The sequence below is a fragment of the Bubalus bubalis genome, chromosome X (genome assembly GCF_019923935.1).
Source record: "Bubalus bubalis isolate 160015118507 breed Murrah chromosome X, NDDB_SH_1, whole genome shotgun sequence".
In the NCBI taxonomy this organism is placed as follows: domain Eukaryota; kingdom Metazoa; phylum Chordata; class Mammalia; order Artiodactyla; family Bovidae; genus Bubalus; species Bubalus bubalis.
In genome coordinates this window covers 55,548,455-55,568,219 of record NC_059181.1, presented here as the reverse complement: position 1 = coordinate 55,568,219, position 19,765 = coordinate 55,548,455, and the positions used below count along the sequence as shown (strand labels likewise).

The following is a 19,765-nucleotide window of genomic DNA, read 5'->3' as shown; positions in this document are numbered from 1 at the left end:
GCCCATAGGCCAGACTCCTCTGTCCGTGGGATTCTCCAGGCAAGAATACTGGCATGGGTTGCCATGCCCTCCTCCAAGGGATCTTCCTGACCCAGGGATGGAACCCACGTCTCTTACGTCTCCTGCGTTGGCAGGTGGGTTCTTGGGGAAGGTAGGCGTGATAGAAGATGGGTTCGTTCTTGCCAAGTATTCATTCCTATGTGTGGGCATTATTAATCGCCTGCTTTGCCCTACTGGTGTGGGAAATTAGGTAAAATAAATGATTAAGAAAAAAAATCTGTGAGTGCCAGTTGTGTACAATAATAAATAATAGACATGTAAGTGGTGCCTTCAAGATGATAGATTTAATAGTGCACAAACTCTAGATTCAAATACACATGACCTTTGGATTACATGGGTTTGAACTGTGAGGGTCCATTTATACATGGATATCTTGCACTAAATAACCTACTACATTACTACATGATGTGAGGTTGGTTGGATGCAAGGTTGGTTGAATCCGAGGATGCAGAATCTGGAGGGCTGACTCTAATGTTATAGGAGGATTTTATTTTATTTTATGTATTTATTTTTTTGACAGTTGAAAATAAAATTCTAATTTATTAATCACAGCAGAGTCTGCATTCATTTTTAAAGGAGTGGTATACAGATGTTGCTGCTGCTGCTAAGTCGCTTCAGTCGTGTCCGACTCGGTGCGACCCCATAGACGGCAGCCCACCAGCCTCCCCTGTCCCTGGGATTCTCCAGGCAAGAGCACTGGAGTGGGTTGCCATTTCCTTCTCCAATGCATGCAAGTGAAAAGTGAAAGTGAAGTCGCTCAGTTGTGTCCAACTCTTCGCGATCCCATGGACTGCAGCCTACCAGGCTCCTCCGTCCATGGGATTTTCCAGGCTAGAGTACTGGAGTGGGGTGCCATTTATTTAGTCTACAAACAACAGTGACTCATATGAAACAAAAGTGTTCATATGAGTTTGTCGTCGTTGCAATAATTTCACAGCAGACACACCCACCCCAACTTGGGTCCTCTGTTTAAAGGCTAAGAACCCGTAACTACAACACAAACGCTCCAAATCCTTTCTGACACTGACTCTCCACAGTTTTGCTTTCTTTAGATGGTTGTTAGGATTGTTTACACATGAGTGACAATTCTTTGGAAATACACTTTTAATTCTGCCTCCTCAACCAGCCAGCCAACCAATCAACCAACCAATCAAATACACCAAATACACAAGTTAGTTAAGTCGCTCAGTTGTGTCTGACTCTTTGCGACCCCATGAACTGTAGCCCATCAGGCTCCTCCATCCATGGGATTCTCCAGGCAAGAATACTGGAGTGGGTTGCCATTACCTTCTCCATATAGGAGGATTTTAGACTGCCCTGCATTGTTGCCCCTAATCCCTACATCGTTCAAAGGCCAGCAGTATTAATAAAATAGTCTGGCTTCCTCTCTTGAGACTCTGAGTCTAGTGGAAAACAATGACTCTCAAAATGATAAAAAAATGTTCCTACCAACTTTAAATGTTGTGAGAACCACCTCCTAAGGCCTCAGAAGATTAATGAGACACTCCTCTGAGTAGGACCTTAGAGTTTGTAAAGTAGAAGACCGATACTTAAACAGTCATAAGAAAGAAAACTAAAAATCTAAAAATTTATCCCAAGGAAACCATCCAAGATGTTAAAAAGTATATCAGAGTATTATTTATTGTAGCAAAAGCTTGAAGACCACTAAAATGAACAACAAAAAGGGATGGGCTAAGTGAATTAGAGCACATGGTTTGGATGGAACCAATACAGAGCTTTTAAATGTGAAGCTATAATTAAATGAAATGAGGACATAGTCACAGTGTTTGGAAAGTAAATAATAATTTAGTGGGTTATAGGAAGCTCTTGAAAACAGGTAGCCCAATATTCAATCAATTTTGTGGCTATGCTTTCAGGCTTATAAGCCCTAGGCATCCTGCGATGGGCCCTGAAATCTCAAGAGAGAAGCCATTGTGGTTTTCAAAATATACAACAACAACATCTTTTTTTAAGTTGTGGTATATGGGATCCAGTCCCCTGATCAGGGATGGAACCCAGGCCCTCTGCATTGGGAGCAGGAGTCTTAGCCATTGGACCCCCAGGGAAGTCCAAACAACATTCTATCTTATTACTAATGATGTGAACATTGCCTGGGAGGCTAACTGTCCCTGGCTGAAGTGATACCCACTTCCTGAAGCAGCCACCTGAGATAGTGTGCACAATACAGGCTTACACAGGCTAGGGCCAGAGGTCCCTGAGAATCTTACCTTCTCAGTTGGTTCACACCTGATTTGTGACTAACTCTTGACAAGTACCACAGAGATCATGCCAAGCTACCCTAGTCCTGATGCAAAACTTCATGGTGAAAATATAGTGGGAGAAAAGACACTTTTTTTCTGTTTTTCTTTTATTCTCAAAACAAAATCAGGAATTTTTTTTCTATTTGCAAGCATTAAGAAAAGCATTTGCTTACCATGCAGTGTAAGAAGACTATAGGAAAGTTTTGCACATTCAACCATTTATTCTTTTGTTCATTGAATAAACATGAATTGAGCACCTACCTTATTACATACTCTTCCCTCCAGGTACTCATATGGGATAATGGGACAATCCATGGTTCCAAGCATGGTTATGACTGCAGACATACAGGACTGTGGGAAGGGGCGGCTGAGAAGACAGAGGGGATTAGTTTACATGATACCACTTCTAAGATGGGATGAAGATTCAGAAAGCATTCTGAAAGATGGCAAGAAATGAAGCTGGAGTGATGGGCTGAAGTTTGGCCACCTCACTACAACTGACTCAAATCCTCAAATTAAAGACTTTCTGCTGCATGTGATAAGGGCGCCATGTGAAAGTTATGTGACATGACAAAATTTGTATTTTAGAAAAGTAATGTATATAAAGGTATAGAGACAACGTGCTCAATACACAAAGCGCTCCTGTAGTTCAATAACTATAAAAGGAAAGCAATTCCCAACTAAAAAATGGGAGCAGACAGAATTAGATGGTTCACGAAATGAGAAATATAAATAGTCATGAAGCACATGTAAAGATTCTCAACCTCACTAATACTCAAAGCAGAGACTTCCCTGGTGGTCCAGTGGCTAAGACTCTGGGGTCCCAATACAAGGGACCCAGGTTCAATCCCTGGTCTTGTAGCTAAAGATCCCACATGCTGCAACTAAGATCCGGCACAGCCAAATAAATAAATAAACACTCAAAGCAATGCAAATAAATAAATAATAAAGTGCTGTTCTTCTCTTAACTCACTGGTAAAATTAAAAAGACAAACACTTCTACTGTGGGTTCTCTATTCCAATTGCCCATCTAAGCACTCACTTAGTCCCCCAAGGATTCTGTGAGGTAGGAACTATTTTAAAATCCATTTTACAGGTAAGAGAACTGCAGCCCAGAGAGGCTGAGTTGGCCAAGATCACAAAATAGTAAGTACTATTGATGAATCCTAGAGCTACTAAAGATAGAAGAAAACAGGCACATTCATACACCGCTAATAGGGGCACAAATTGATTCGACATTTATCCAGGGCAGTATAATAATATATATGCCTGCCCTGACTCAGTGATTCCATTTCTAAGAATAGATCTGAAGGAAAGAATGGAAAATTGGAGCAGGATATTCTGTATGCTAATGAGTGAATCTACATTATACCCTGACTAAAAAGGTTTAAAAATTCTTCGTGGTTTGACAAGGAACAATAGCTACAGTATTGTGTTAAATGGAAAAAGCAATTTGAGGAGTATGTAGGAATTTCTGGAAAATTAATAATGTTATCTTATTTAACCTAGTGAGAGTTACACAGGTATTGATTTTACAGTTTGTCAAACTGTTAGTGTATGTTGTATGTATGTTCTCTATTAGGTATATTTCACCATTTTTTAAAAATAGAGAATTCCAGAATAGTAGTACTAGGAGCTTGGTGGGCCTTATCCTCAACAAAGCAACCAACACTAGTGAACTTTTTTACTTCTTTTTATTCTTTATTAGAAGATAAATGCTTTACAATGTTGTGGTGGTCTCTGCCATACATCAACGCAAATCAGTCATAATTATATATATCTCCCCTCCCTTTTGAGCCTCAGTTACCGCCCCACATTCCACCCCTCTAGGTGGTCACACAGCATCAGGCTGGGCTCCCTGTTATATAGCAGCTTCCCACAAGCCCTCTAATTTACACATGATAGTGTATATAAATCAATGCTACTTTCTCAATTCGCACCACCCTCTCTTCCCTTGCTGTGTCCACAAGTCTGTTCTCTCTGTCTGTGTCTCCATGACTTCTTGGTAAATAGGTTCATCAGTACTGTTTTTCTAGATTCCATATAAATGCATTAGTATATGATGCTTGTTTTTGTTTCTGACTTACTTCACTCTGTATGACAGACTCTAGGTTTATCCACCTCACTACAAGTGACTCAAATTCATTTCTTTTTATGGCTGAGTAGTATTCCATTGTATGTATGTGCTATATCTTTATCCATTCATCTGTCAATGGACATCTAGGTTGCTTCCATGTTCTGGCTATTGTAAATATGTAAATAGTGGTGCTATGAACATTGGGGTACATGTATCTTTTTGAATTATGGTTTTCTCAGGGTATATGCCCAGTAGTGGGATTGGGCTTCCCTGGTAGTTCAACTGGTAAAGAATCCACCTGCAATGCAGGAGACCCCAGTTTGATTCCCAGGTCAGGAAGATCCCCTGGAGAAGGGTATGGCAACCCACTCCAGTATTCTTGCCTGGAGAATCCCCATGGACAGAGGAGCCTGGCGGGCTACAGTCCATGGGGTCACAAAGAGTCGGACACGACTGAGTGACTAAGCACACACATGGTAGTTTTATTCCTAGTTCGTTAAGGAATCTCCATACTGTTCTCCATAGTGGCTATATCAATTTACATTCCCACAAACCATGCAGTGAGTTTTCCTTTTCTCCACATCCTGTCCAAGATTTATTGTTTGTTGTTTTTCTTTTTTATGATGACCATTCTGATTGGTGTGAGGTAATACCTCATTGTAGTTTTGATTTGCATTTCTCTAATAATGAGCTATGTGGAATTTAACCAACCCCTTAAAGTCTTTGGGAATTGCATAAGGGCATATAGGAAATGGAGAAACATTTGTTCAAGAAAATCCAGTAAATCACTATGAAAACACCAAGAGTCCGGCACTTTAATTATGACTTGCTCCCTCCCTACATGCCAGCTCAGTGTGATAGAAGCTCTGCTCCAAGAGTGTGGACAAGAACATGGGGCTCTCCCCCTGCCAGCTCCTGGTCTAGGATAGTGATTTCTCCTCAGGAGGGGCAGGTAACCAACATGTCTCATCTGCTCAGCCCCATATTACAGAAACTCTATTCTGGGAAGGCATGACTAAGAGGTCTGGGGCTCTCTTCCACCACCCAGACCCTGTTCATAAGGATGAAACTGTACCCCAGTATGGCAGACCAAGAATATTGGGCCCCAATTGCCCACTCCATAGCTTACTATTAGAGTGGAGGTTCCACACTGGGAAAGACAAGCAGATAATACCAAAGGATATAACCTCCCCAGCTCCCTGTTCATAGAAGAGGAGTGTTGGTCATTCCAAGAGGGGTGGGCTTCTGATAGACCCGCAACTCTTGAGGGAGAATATAAAGAACAGAGAGTTTAACAGCTTTCCCTTAGAGGACTGACTTTATTTGAAACAGAAAGTCAAGAAGTTGAAGAACAAGAGCTTTAGAAGCCATTAAGATAGCAACAGGCAAAACAGGGAGAAACAGCTGACAAGAGTCCTTCTAGGGGCAGAGCAAGCTACAAAGACTGCTCTCAAGAAAAAAAAAAGCTGTTCTCAAAGACTACACCATGCTTACACCTTAAACATTGTAAACCAACTATACTTCATTTAAAAAAAAAAAGATTAAAAAGACTACCCCATATTTTAGTTGAATAAGGGGCCTGACTAAAGAATAAGATTTTAATTGGTTAATTAGAACAAGTTATGCCCCAGAGTATTGTAAAACTTCAGTGGCAGTTAAGTTAGGTATAGTATTGATAGCTTATGGTGAATGATGTCAGATTCGTGATCTCTAAAGAAAAAGATTTAGATTTGGGACCAGAGACCAGGCTTGACCACTCAGGGCTCTTGTGTGGCAGAAGTTTTGTTACAATTAAAACGGACAGAGAAAGCTTCTAACAGACATCAGAAAGGGCTGGAGAGTTCCCCACTTGCTAGTCTTAGCTAGGGAGCTACATACTTTTTATATTGGTTATTATTGCTAAGTCACTTCAGTCGTGTCCGACTCTGTGCAACCCCATAGACAGCAGCCCACCAGACTCCGCCATTTCTGGGATCCTCCAGGCAAGAATACTGGAGTGGGTTGTCATTTCCTTCTCCAATGCATGAAAGTGAAAAGTCAAAGTGAAGTCGCTCAGTCGTGTCCGACTCCTAGCGACCCCATGGACTGCAGCCTACCAGGCTCCTCCGTCCATGGGATTTTCCAGGCAAGAGTACTGGAGTGGGGTGCCATCGAAATCAAAATAATATCTCAAGGTTATAAAAATCTTCCTAGACCCACTCCCACAATTTACATTTTAAGATGACAGGATTAGAACTAACAATAGAAAGATCTTACCAGACCCACTATCATAATATACATTTTAAGATAACAGGGTTAGTCAGAAGGTTTTCAAGAAGGAGAAACTATCCTCAAGCAGGATACATTGTTATCTAATCCTTGAAAGTGAAAAGTGAAAGTGAAATCACTCAGTCTTGTCAGACTCTTTGTGACCCCTGGATTGTACAGTCCATGGAATTCTCCAGGCCAGAATACTGGAGTGGGTAGCCTTTCCCTTCTCCAGGGGATCTTCCCAACCCAGGGATCGAACCCAGGTCTCCTGCATTGCAGGTAGATTCTTTACCACATGTTGTTGTGGTAAAGAATGAGCCACAAGGGAAGCCGATATAATCCTTAGTACCTTAGTACGAAGTTTAAGCTGAGTTGTTTTGTTGTGTAATCATCAGCTCTGGGCTTAAAGAAGAAAAACCATTTTATGTGACTAAGACTCAGGAATGTAGCCTGGCGGTCTACACCCCATGGGGTCACAAAGAGTCGGACACAACTGGAGCAACTAACACTTGGACCTAACATTCCAGGTTCTTATGCAATATTGATCTTTATAGTATCAACTTTTACCTTCACCACCAGACACATCCACAGCTGAGCATCATTCCCACTTTGGTCCAGCCACTTCATTCTTACTAGACCTATTAGTAATTGCTCTTCACTCTTCTCCAGTAGCATATTGGACACTTTCTGACCTGGGGGGATTATCTTCTGGTGTCATATCTTTTTCCCTTTTCATACTGTCCATGGGGTTCTCCAGGCAAGAACACTGGAGTGGGTTGCCATTTCCTTCTCCAGTGGCCCAGATTTTGTCAGAACTCCTCCCTATGACCCATGTGTCTTGGGTGGCCCTGCATGGCTCCTAGCTTCACTGAGTTACACAAGCCCCTTCACCATGACAAAGCTGTGATCCATGAAAGGGACTATGTTCATGCCCAAAGCTGAACCCTTTGAAGAAGTTTATAAGGTGGAAACAGATTTAATTAAATTAGTCTGGTCAAGCCACTAAACAGTAAACAAGGAAATTATAACAAAAATGGACAGCTCTAAATATAGAGTTGCTATGATATATTATACAAAATGTGTAGTTTTCAACAGAAAATTATGAAACATGCAAAGAAACAAGAAAAGTGGCAGGAACAGCAGGAAACAGAAACTATTAGAAGACTCAAATGTTAGACCTAGCAGATAAACTTCAAAGTGAAACAGGAGGAAAGAGGGCAGGGCACGACCTTTAAAAGAATTACATACCAGTTGAGGATATGACATAAAATGACTAGAACCAACTAGGTCCAAGATGGCAGAAGATTTGACTTCCAGTAGACTTTGAGCCTCATTATATGCTCATTTTAATATATTAGCATGCTAAATGGCACACTTACAGGCACCATAACAGTTCTCAGACAAACCATAAAAAAGCAAAAAGTGGGGGTGGCCCAAATCCTGGAAATCCTTGCCCCTTCTCCAAAATAGTTGGAATAATCCTCCCAGTCATTTGTCTATGAAATACTCAGCCCATGAAAACTAACCACACCTTATTTCAGGGCCTCTCACCTTCTGAGATGGTCCACACTCTGTCTATGGAGTGTGTTTCTCCCAAGGCCACTCTTGCCTTTTGAGATAGACTCCATTCTGTCTATGGAATGTATATCTCTAAATACCCCCATTTTTTACCTATCACTTTGTCTCTCACTGAATTCTTTCTGTGATGAGACATAAAGAACCTGAACTCCATTAAGTCCTGAGACCAGGTGTGTGATTTCAATGAGAAGGCTATAGGTTTAAGGCCCAGTCTGGGTCTCAGCTGGGTTTGAGTCCCAATCTGAGATGTGCAGTTTCAAAATCAGCTATTAAATTTGCTCAAAGAAGTAAGAAATCATGTATACAGATGTAAGGGAAAGTATGAAAACAATATCTCATCAAATAGAGGATATAGTTACAAGGCTTCCCAGCTGGCTCGGTGGTAAAGATTCCACCTACCAATGCAGGGGACACAGATTTGATCCCTGGTCTGGGAAGATTCCAGATGCCATGGGATAACTAAGCCCATAAGCCACAACTACTGAGCCCTCATGCTACAACTACTGAAGCCTGTGCACCCTAGAGCCTATGCTCCACAAGAGAAGCCACAGCAATGAGAAGCCCATCTATGGAGTGTGTATCTCCTTAAATAAACCTACTTTCCCACTTAGTTCCTGGGGCAGTGCTCCTTGCCTGCACGCTTGTCTCCCTCATAAGAGTCCTACCTTAATATGCCTACTTCTTGCCCATTGCTTTGTCTCTTTCTGAATTCCTTCTGTGCTGAGACATAAAGAACCCGAGCTTCCGTAAGTCCTGATGCCAGGTGAGTGATTTTGTTAGGGAAGCACTAACTGAAACTTCCTGCCCTGGCCAGGCACACAGTAACAACTTGCATGAACTATCTTAACAACAGGAGGTCCTGGTAAAGAACATAGAACTAACAAGCTACCAACAACCGAAATAATTCAGGAAAGGTGTAAAGGACAGAGGGGGATGCCAGTACATATATCCTACCAACCTCCCAGAAAACGTCTTGCTGGAATTTATCTTGGCTGAGCAATGTGCATGCCATGGAGGAGGGACCCTGAGTCAGAGTCATGGGCCAGTGATAACCCAGAAACTAACCGCATTACCATAAAACCCAAGACTGTGAGCCACGTATCAGAGTAGTTCTCCTGGGTTCCCTTACTCTCCTGCTCTCCACCCAGATGCCCTTTCCCAATACAGTCTCTTGCTTTGTCAGCACAGGGGTCTCCTCAGACAATTCCTTTCTGAGTGAACTATCTAACAAAGTGTTAGACAAGAGCCCACTCTGAGGCCCTGGAAGGGGTCCCCCTTCCTGCAAAAATTTTAATTAAAAGACAGCGGGTTCGAGCATGAACAAGACAACTCCTTAAAAGACAATATTCTTTCTTGATCTTGTATCATTACCTACCATGATGATGCTTAGATCTGGATTATGTAAACCATCATACATCACTTGATGTATAGCCCTCTGTCTCAAAAAACATATAACTGTATCTTGACTTCTAAGGGCCAGAACATTTCTCAGAGCTTTCTGAGATGCTCTTCCCAGGTTATAATCCTCAAATTTGACTTGAATAAAATTTTTCATTTCTTTTTTGGATCAACCAATTAGTTTTTCATCTACAGGACAATAACCAAAATGAAAAAAAATAAGCAGAGGGACTAAAAGTAGCTCTTTGGGGCTAGCAGAAGAAAGGAGCAGTGAACTAGAAGAGAGTTCAATGCAAATTATGAAATTTGAAGAACAGATTGTAAAAGGAATGAAGAAAAAAATGAATAGAGCATCAGACAAATATGGGACACAACTAGGTGCACCAGCATGTGTGTAATGGGGAAGCAGAAGTGGAGACAGAGAGAAGAGCCAAAAAAAGTCAAAGAAGTAATAGCTAAAATCTACATGTCCAAGAAGCTTAACCAACTCCAAGCAGGATAAATGCCAAGAGATAGATACCTAGGCACATCATATTCAAAAATGTTAAAATCCAAAGAGAAAACCTTGAAAGAACAAAGAGAAAAATGACTAATCTACAAGATAACCCCAATAATATTACAAGCAGTCTTCTTTTTTTGGTTCCACTGGGTCTTCATTGCTGCTCACTGACTTTTTCTAGTTGCAGTGAGCGGGGGCTATTCTTCCTTGCAGTGCACGTATTTCTTACTGAGATAGCTTCTTTCACTGCAGTGCACAGGATCTAGACACAGGGGCTTCAGTAGTTGCAGCACTCGGGCTCAGTAGTTGTGGCTCAAGGGCTTTAGTTGCTCCTTGGCATGTGTGTCAGGAAGCACGGCGGTGCGGAGACATCCCTCGTCCAAGGTAAGGAGCAATGGCTGTGCTTTGCTGGAGATATCCCATGCCCAACGTAAGAGAAACCCAAGTAAGATGGTAGGTGTTGCAAGAGGGCATCAGAGGGCAAACACACTGAAACCATACTCACAGAAAACTAGTCAATCTAATCATACTAGGACCACAGCCTTGTCTAACTCAATGAAACTAAGCCATGCCCATGGGGCAACCCAAGATGGGTGGGTCATGGTGGAGAGATCTGACAAAATGTGGTCCACTGGAGAAGAGAATGGCAAACCACTTCAGTATTCTTGCCTTGAGAACCCCATGAACAGTATGAAAAGGCAAAATGATAGGATACTGAAAGAGGAACTCCCCAGGTCAGTAGGTGCCCAATATGCTACTGGAGATCAGTGGAGAAATAACTCCAGAAAGAATGAAGGGATGGAGCCAAAGCAAAAAGAATACCCAGCTGTGGATGTGACTGGTGATAGAAGCAAGGTCCGATGCTGTAAAGAGCGATATTGCATAGGAACCTGGAATGTCAGGTCCATGAATCAAGGCAAATTAGAAGTGGTCAAACAAGAGATGGCAAGAGTGAATGTCGACATTCTAGGAATCAGCGAACTGAAATGGACTGGAATGGGTGAATTTAACTCAGATGACCATTATATCTACTACTGCGGGCAGGAATCCCTCAGAAGAAATGGAGTAGCCATCATGGTCAACAAAAGAGTCCGAAATGCAGCACTTGGATGCAATCTCAAAAACAACAGAATGATCTCTGTTCATTTCCAAGGCAAACTTCAATATCACAGTAATCCAAGTCTATGCCCCAACCAGTAACGCTGAAGAAGCTGAAGTTGAACGGTTCTATGAAGACCTACAAGAACTTTTAGAACTAACACCAAAAAAAGATGTCCTTTTCATTATAGGGGACTGGAATGCAAAAGTAGGAAGTCAAGAAACACCTGGAGTAACAGGCAAATTTGGCCTTGGATATGGAATGAAGCAGGGCAAAGACTAATAGAGTTTTGCCAAGAAAATGCACTGGTCATAACAAACACCCTCTTCCAACAACACAAGAGAAGACTCTATACATGGACATCACCAGATGGTCAACACCGAAATCAGATTGATCATATTCTTTGCAGCCAAAGATGGAGAAGCTCTATACAGTCAGCAAAAACAAGACCAGGAGCTGACTGTGGCTCAGACCATGAACTCCTTATTGCCAAATTCAGACTTAAATTGAAGAAAGTAGGGAAAAACCACTAGACCATTCAGGTATGACCTAAATCAAATCCCTTATGATTATACAGTGGAAGTGAGAAATATATTTAAGGGCCTACATCTGATAGACAGAGTGCCTGATGAACTATGGAATGAGGTTCATGACATTATACAGGAGACAGGGATCAAGACCATCCATGGAAAAGAAATGCAAAAAAGCAAAATGGCTGTCTGGGGAGGCCTTACAAATAGCTGTGAAAAGAAGAGAAGCGAAAAGCAAAGGAGAAAAGGAAAGATATAAGCATCTGAATGCAGAGTTCGAAAGAATAGCAAGAAGAGATAAGAAAGCCTTCTTCAGCGATCAATACAAAGAAATAGAAGAAAACAACAGAATGGGAAAGACTAGAGATCTCTTCAAGAAAATCAGAGATACCAAAGGAACATTTCATGCAAAGATGGACTCGATAAAGGACAGAAATGGTATGGACCTAACAGAAGCAGAAGATATTAAGAAGAGATGGCAAGAATACACAGAAGAACTGTACAAAAAAGATCTTCATGACCCAGCTAATCACGATGGTGTGATCACTGACCTAGAGCCAGACATCCTGGAATGTGAAGTCAAGTGGGCCTTGGAAAGCATCACTACGAACAAAGCTAGTGGAGGTGATGGAATTCCAGTTGAGCTATTCCAAATCCTGAAAGATGATGCTGTGAAAGTGCTGCACTCAATATGCCAGCAAGTTTGGAAAACTCAGCAGTGGCCACAGGACTGGAAAAGGTCAGTTTTCATTCCAATCCCAAAGAAAGGCAATGCCAAAGAATGCTCAAACTACCGCACAATTGCACTAATCTCACATGCTAGTAAAGTAATGCTCAAAATTCTCCAAGCCAAGCTTCAGCAATATGTGAACCGTGAACTTCCTGATGTTCACGCTAGTTTTAGAAAAGGCAGAGGAACCAGAGATCAAATTGCCAACATCCACTGGATCATGGAAAAAGCAAGAGAGTTCCAGAAAAACATCTATTTCTGCTTTATTGACTATGCCAAAGCCTTTGACTGTGTGGATCACAATAAACTGTGGACAATTCTGAAAGAGATGGGAATACCAGACCACCTGATCTGCCTCTTGAGAAATTTGTATGCAGATCAGGAAGCAACAGTTAGAACTAGACATGGAACAACAGACTGGTTCCAAATAGGAAAAGGAGTACGTCACGGCTGTATATTGTCACCCTGTTTATTTAACTTATATGAAGAGTACATCATGAGAAACGCTGGACTGGAAAAAACACAAGCTGGAATCAAGATTGCCGGGAGAAATATCAATAACCTCAGATATGCAGATGACACCACCCTTATGGCAGAAAGTGAAGAGGAACTAAAAAGCCTCTTGATGAAAGTGAAAATGGAGAGTGAAAAAGTTGGCTTAAAGTGCAACATTCAGAAAATGAAGATCATGACATCCAGTCCCATCACTTCATGGGAAATAGATGGGGAAACAGTGGAAACAGTGTCAGACTATATTTCTGGGCTCCGAAATCACTGCAGATGGTGACTGCAGCCATGAAATTAAAAGACACTTACTCCTTGGAAGGAAACTTATGACCAACCTAGATAGCATATTCAAAAGCAGAGACATTACTTTGCCAACAAAGGTTCGTCTAGTCAAGGCTATGGTTTTTCCTGTAGTCAGGTATGGATGTGAGAGTTGGACTGTGAAGAAGTCTTAGCACCGAAGAATTGATGCTTTTGAATTGTGGTGTTGGAGAAGACTCTTGAGAGTCCCTTGGACTGCAAGGAGATCCAACCAGTCCATTCTGAAGGAGATCGGCCCTGGGATTTCTTTGGAAGGAATGATGTGAAAGCTGAAACTCCAGTCCTTTGGCCACCTCATGGGAAGAGTTGACTCATTGGAAAAGACTCTGATGCTGGGAGGGATTGGGGGCAAGAGGAGAAGGGGACGACAGGATGAGATGGCTGGATGGCATCACTGACTCGAAGGACGTGAGTCTGAGTGAACTCCGGGAGTTGGTGATGGACAGGCAGGCCTGGCATGCTGCGATTCATGGGGTCGCAAAGAGTCGGACATGACTGAGCAACTGATCTGATCTGATCTTCCTGTGTGCTGTTCTGGATCTGTCAGGAATCCTCTGTTCCTTATTAATTCCTAAATATTCAGGAATTAAGAGGAGCAGCAAGGCTCTCCCGGGGCTGAGGGATCCAGGCATTTCCTTCGTTAGTTTTTCATTATGGTGATAAATACCCTCTTCCTTCTTATGAACCATATGGTAAAAGTGATTGTTTACAACTCTCTCTTTAATATGGATCGCCTATGTTTTGTAAGTCTGGAATTTTAATCTTTATCTTTGCTGAGAATAACTACAGTATATATGCCCAAACCATGTTGACTAAAACACCTTTGCTCAATCAGAGCTTTGGTCCCTGTGTCTTTCTTTCTTTCTCTTTCTCTCTCTCTCTCTCTCTCTCTCTCTCTCTCTATTTCTGGCTGATTTCCTGGAACGCAAAAGCCGTCTGCGTAACCCAGGAAATATTAGCCTCTCTCCTTCTTTCACTTTCTCATCATCGACTCCGGACCACCAGGTTCCGGTCCATTAAAGGACATCAACACATGTGGAATCTTCCCGGACCAGGGATCAAACCCTTGTCCTCTGCACTGGCAGGTGGATTCTTATGCACTAGGCCACCAGGAAAGTCCCAAGCAGGCTTCTTATCATAAACAGTGGGTCCAGAAAACAGCTAAAATTTTACTCAGTCATGAAAGTCTATATACTTTGTACCCATGATCTGGAATAAAACAATGTCTGCTCTTGCTACTTCTATTCAATATTGTACCTAAAATTCTAGTTGGGAAAAGTAGGCAAGAAAAAGAAATAAAAGGCATCCATATTGGAAAATGTTGATAAAAGAAAGGACAAGTAAGTGGTTCAGCAGCAAAGAATTCACTTGCAATGCAGGAGAGTGTCTGCAATGCAGGAGACACATATTCAATCCCTGGGTCAGGAAGATTCCCTGGAGAAGGAAATAGCAACCCACTCCAGCATTCTTGCCTGGGAAATACCATGGACAGAGGAGACTGTTGGCTACAGTCCATGGGATCCCAACAGTCAGACAGGACTTAGTGACTAAACCACAATTTAAACAGTGAATTATTTCTGGGAAGATCACCTTCCCTTCGGGGAAGGCAAGGGAAGATGTCTTAGGCAGATTACCTCACTAGTGCTGACCAGGAAAAAAAAAACCTCACAGACTAATTGGCTTAAAATTCAATTCCTAGGATAGCCTGCAAGTACAATTAGGTTAGATATTAAATATCAGTGGAGCTTAGCACAAGTCACTCCATTTTGTATTGATTGTTTCCTTTTTAACAAAAGAAATAAAACCATCTCTATTTGCAAATGTCATTATATAGAAAATCCTAAGGAACCAACTGAAAAACAATTAGAACTAATAACAAATTTCACGAGGTTACAGGATAGAAAATCAAACTACAAAAATCAATTGTATTTCTATAGACAAGAATGAAATTAAAAAAAAAAAACAACTGCATTCACAACAGCCTGAAAATAATAAAAATACTTTCGAACAAAATTAACAAAAGAAGCATAAAAATTGTACTCTAGGAAATGCAAAGCATTGTTGAAAGAAATTAAAGAAGACCTAAATAAATGGAGAGACATCCAATATTGATTCAAGGCTTGTGCTGGATTCTCAGCATGGCCCTGTTCAATGCTCTCCTGCAGCTCCCATCCTTCTCTTCCACCCTCTCTCCCAATCCAAGAACCCAAGATTCATGAAGGAAATCTTGGCAAGATGGATGGTTCAAGCTTCCCAAAATTACACGATTTTTTTTAAAATACTTATTTATTTGGCTGTGCAAGGTCTTAGTTACTTAGGATCCAATTCCCCAAGGTAACTGAACCTGGCCCCCTACATTGGGAGCCTTGAACATTAGCCACTGCACGACCAGGGAAGTACAACGCAAGGCTTTTAAAACCGACTGTACTTGACATGCCAGGAACTCTTCCTAGGAGGCAAGGGCATCTTGGGACAAATCCATGATGTCATTGTCCTTTTGGTATTCTAAGGGCTAAAGAATAAAAGAGACTAGTGTTAGTCGTGCACTCTTGTCTGACTCTTTGCGACCCCATGGACTGTAGCTGGCCAGGCTTCTCTGTCCATGGGATTTTCCAGGCAAGAATACAGCAGTGGATAGCCATTCCCTTCTCCAGGGGATCTTCCTGGAATCAAACCCAGGTCTCCCACATTGCTAAAGAAAGTCTTTAATGATGGTCCTGTGAAACTGGATAGGGCTCTCGCCCTGTATAAACATTCTAGCAGCTTCTCTTTGAATTCACATCTGGGTTTCACCACTCTTAGTATGTAAGCCGAGACCCTCAAGTAATCATCCAGGCTCCACCCACCCGAATAACCATCCTGATCCCACCTTAGCTAACAACCCCAGCAACAAATATTCAAGCAATCCTACCTCCCTCAAATAAAACACAGATTTTGCCCCTCATTTTAAACCCTTAGGCCCACCCTACACCGTGCTTCTCCAGAATTCCAGGTCCTGCTCTCTAATTAGCCGGGTTTTAGTCATTAAGTTTCCGACTCATGTACTATAGCTACCCCATGCACTATAGCCTTGCAGACTTCCTCTGTCCACGAGATTTGGCAAGAATACTAGATGGGTTGCCATTTCCTACTCCAGGAGATCATCCCACCCAGGAATCAAACCCAGGTCTCCTGAATTGCAGGCAGATTCTTTACCCACTGAGCTACGAGAGAAGACCAGCTAGGTTATAAAACCTCAACCTATTACTCCTGACAATTCCAGCCACACTCCCAGTGCGTTTATAGACTCCGCCCCCTTGACTAACATTCCAGGCCTGCCCCTCAGCCAATGCCCGCCCCCAAACCTCTCCAGGCCCGGCCTCCTCAGAAATACCACTTGATATATATAGAACAGTCTTATGGACTCTGTGAGAGAGGGAGAGGGTGGGAAGATTTGGGAGAATGGCATTGAAACATGTAAAATATCATGTATGAAACGAGTTGCCAGTCCAGGTTCGATGCACGATACTGGATGCTTGGGGCTGGTGCACTGGGACGACCCAGAGGGATGGAATGGGGAGGGAGGAGGGAGGACGGTTCAGGATGGGGAACACATGTATTTGGCAAAACTAATACAATTATGTAAAGTTTAAAAATAAAATTAAAAAAAAAAAAGAAATACCACTTGAAACCACGCTGACGTAAGTAAATATCAAGCTCCGCACCCACAGCTAATCTTACAGCGTTCAACTACTCCAATAACCCTCTATGTCACCTCCTAGAGGAATATTCTAGTCTAACCCCAGCACGCTCAAATCACAGCCGAGCCCCGGCCTCCCTACTCACACTCATTGGTCCCACCAAGGGGAGTAACTAACAATCCTGGGCCCGCCCCCTCGGAACCAGGCTCCACTCCGACCACGCCCCCGGAAGGCCACGCCCCATCACGCACCCTCCTTGGGGCGCAGGCGCAAGGTGGCGCCAGCCCTGCGTACCAGCGCCGCCACGTCGGCCGCAGCTCGGGCCGCCAGGGGGCGAGCTTTCAGCCGCGCCAGGAACTGTCTGGCGCTGGGATCCTCGGGCTGGGGACCGCCACCGCCTGCGCGAGTGAAAAGAACAGATCAGGGCCCACCCTGAGTCTCAGCGAACCCTCACGGGCCCCTACGATCAAAGATCTAGAATCCCCCTCAAGATCCCCGAGACCACTCCTTTTCATAGTCCCGAAGGTCACCGACTGTGCCTTTCACCTCCCTGGACCCCCGACTATCACGGGAATGCCCGTGGACCCCCGCCTGCTCCCACGATATCGCCGGAGAGCTATTTAACTCCAGCACTCCTGGACACCTCCTAACACCCTGGGAATATCTCGAGGTTTCTGACGGCCCCCCCCGACACAACCCCAGATTCCAAACTCTTCCCCCCAATATCCAGAAGGACCGCGATTCTCCCAGATGTCCCAACAGAACACGGTCTGCTCCCTGTGGCCCAGGCACCCCCGATTCCCCTCTAGATGTCCTAGGTAGCCCTGCTGGTCCATGTAGCCCCAGATGGCCCCTCCACCTATCCCCAGAGGCTCCAGCCTAACCCCCCACAATCCACCAGACCCCCGCCTCCCCCCGCCCAGTGCCCAGGTGTCCCCAGTGACCCTGGGCAGACCCCTCCAGCACATCTCCCCCGAGACTCCTTGGAGTCCCGGGGTCCGGTGCGCCGCCCCGCGGCGCAGGTGTGGGTGTGGGTGTGGGTGCGGCTCCTCGAGCCCAGCTGGGGTCGCTGGGCCGCTGCCCTCCACCGCCGCCGCCCCCGCCGCTCGCCGCCGCCGCCGCCACTCGGGCGCCAGGGCTGCTTTGTTTACCACCTGTCAGAAGGAGAAGGTGAGGAGCAGACAGGAGGTGCGAGGGCTGGCAGGGACGCGCCCACTACCCTCCCACCCCGAGCCCGGTACCTCCTTTGCTTCCCCTAGGGTCCGTGCCGCCCCCCGGGCGCCGCTCCATGACCTGTACTTGGCCTGGTGGACGCACGGCCGCCCGCGACGCGTTGGGAGCGCTCGGGAGCGCTCACCTGGTGGCCAGCCGGGGCCTGGACGTGGCTGAAGCCGGCCGGTCCCGTGCTCAGCGCCCCAACCAGCGCGGTGACCTACCTGGCAGCCGCCAAGGTGTCCTGGCCCTGGGAGCCAGCACGCACTCTTGGCCTCTCCCTGCCTCAGCCGCTGCCTCTCTTTCCACCCAGGGGATGTTGTTATTCCAGTGTCAGAGGGGAAAGTCAAGGCCCAGAGAAGTTAAAGGCCCCACCTGAGCTCTGACAACTAAAAATGGGGTGCAAAACCGGAATCCAAGTTTACCGAGGCGTACTGCAGCCTCCAGCAGAGCTTTCCACATCTTACGTGGAAAGTCTCTCAGTCGTGTCTGACTCTTTGTGATCCCATGGACTGTAGCCCGCCAGGCTCCTCTGTCCATGGGTTCTCCAGGCAAGAAAACTGGAATGGGTTGCCATGGCCTCCTCCAGGGGATCTTCCCCACCCAGGAATCGAACCCGTGTCTCCTGAGACTCCTACATGGGCAGGCGGATTCTTGACCACTGAGCCACCTGGGAAGTCCCTTCCACATCGTAGACACTCAGTCAATCTGCACTGAATGTTTCCCTACTGGGGAACTGGAAGAATATGGTGGCCTGAGCAGTGGGGGCACCCTGGGGGTCTTTGGGAGCCCTGGGAGGTGTCAGGGCCCTGAGCATGATAGGGTTGGGGGACCCCAAAAGTAGGGAAGGGCAGGTCTCCTGGAGAGTGGAGGGGCAGTAGGAGCCTGGACTTGAGGAAGCTTTGAAGGCATAGGGTGTGTGTTGGGGGCGGGGACACTAGCCAATGAGAGGGGAGTAATGAGGCTCCTCCTAGGTTTGAAATGGGGCCAGAGTGTCTGGAGACAAAGCCTCCAAGATGGAAGCCCATGGGCAGAGTGCTACTCTAGTGACAGGAGGAATGGGGAGGGGTGAGAGAAGGCCTGTGGCCACCACTTTGTGGAGGAAGAAACAGGCAAAAGATGTGAACACAAACTTTACCAAAGAACATATACAGATGGCAAATAAGCATGTGAACCCTGCTTAATATGATTAGTCTTTAGGTAATACAAGTTAAAATCATGGCAAAATGCCACTACACACATATTAGCATGGCCAAAGTTAATTAAATGTCTGACCATACCAACTGTATGTGAAGTTGTCCAGGAAATGGAACTCTCATATACTGCTTCCAGGTTCAATACTTGTTCAGGGAACTAAGATGCCCCGTGGGGCAAGAAAAAAAAATGGAGCACCCCTCCTAGCTGTAGCCATTCCTGAAAATAATCCTTTTGCCCCTTTTAGCATCACTTGGTTCATGGATGTAGGTCAGTCCCTCTAACAACCCCACCCAATTCTTATTAATTTAAGCAAATCTTTCTTTTCTTTAGGAGATTGCGGGTTAATTGACATAAAATTTGATAGGT

General features: G+C 44.4%; 1 protein-coding gene and 1 long non-coding RNA gene across 11 annotated transcripts; one reads left to right on the top strand and one right to left on the bottom strand.

Moving 5' to 3' along the window:
* Positions 1-71: 71 nt before the first annotated feature.
* Positions 72-18,369, bottom strand: LOC112582075 (translation initiation factor IF-2). 10 transcript variants are annotated; one of them, XM_045164375.1, is made up of 5 exons: positions 18,232-18,369; positions 17,935-18,144; positions 17,285-17,388; positions 2,583-2,688; positions 72-233 (listed from the first exon to the last, which is right to left on the bottom strand). In XM_045164375.1, exons 1-4 carry the CDS (start codon positions 18,278-18,280, stop codon positions 2,611-2,613), a joined length of 441 nt encoding a protein of 146 aa, XP_045020310.1. In that variant the 5' UTR covers positions 18,281-18,369; the 3' UTR covers positions 72-233; positions 2,583-2,610. The 10 variants fall into 10 exon arrangements, 5 of the variants coding, with proteins under 5 accessions (XP_045020310.1, XP_045020311.1, XP_045020312.1 ...); XR_006640593.1 differs by having other exon boundaries at positions 17,242-17,388; XR_006640594.1 differs by having other exon boundaries at positions 72-230; positions 17,242-17,388.
* On the top strand, positions 75-2,951 carry LOC123331994. The gene is made up of 2 exons (XR_006548801.2): positions 75-134; positions 2,607-2,951. It is a non-coding gene; the product is annotated as an uncharacterized LOC123331994 (long non-coding RNA).
* Positions 18,370-19,765: the final 1,396 nt, after the last annotated feature.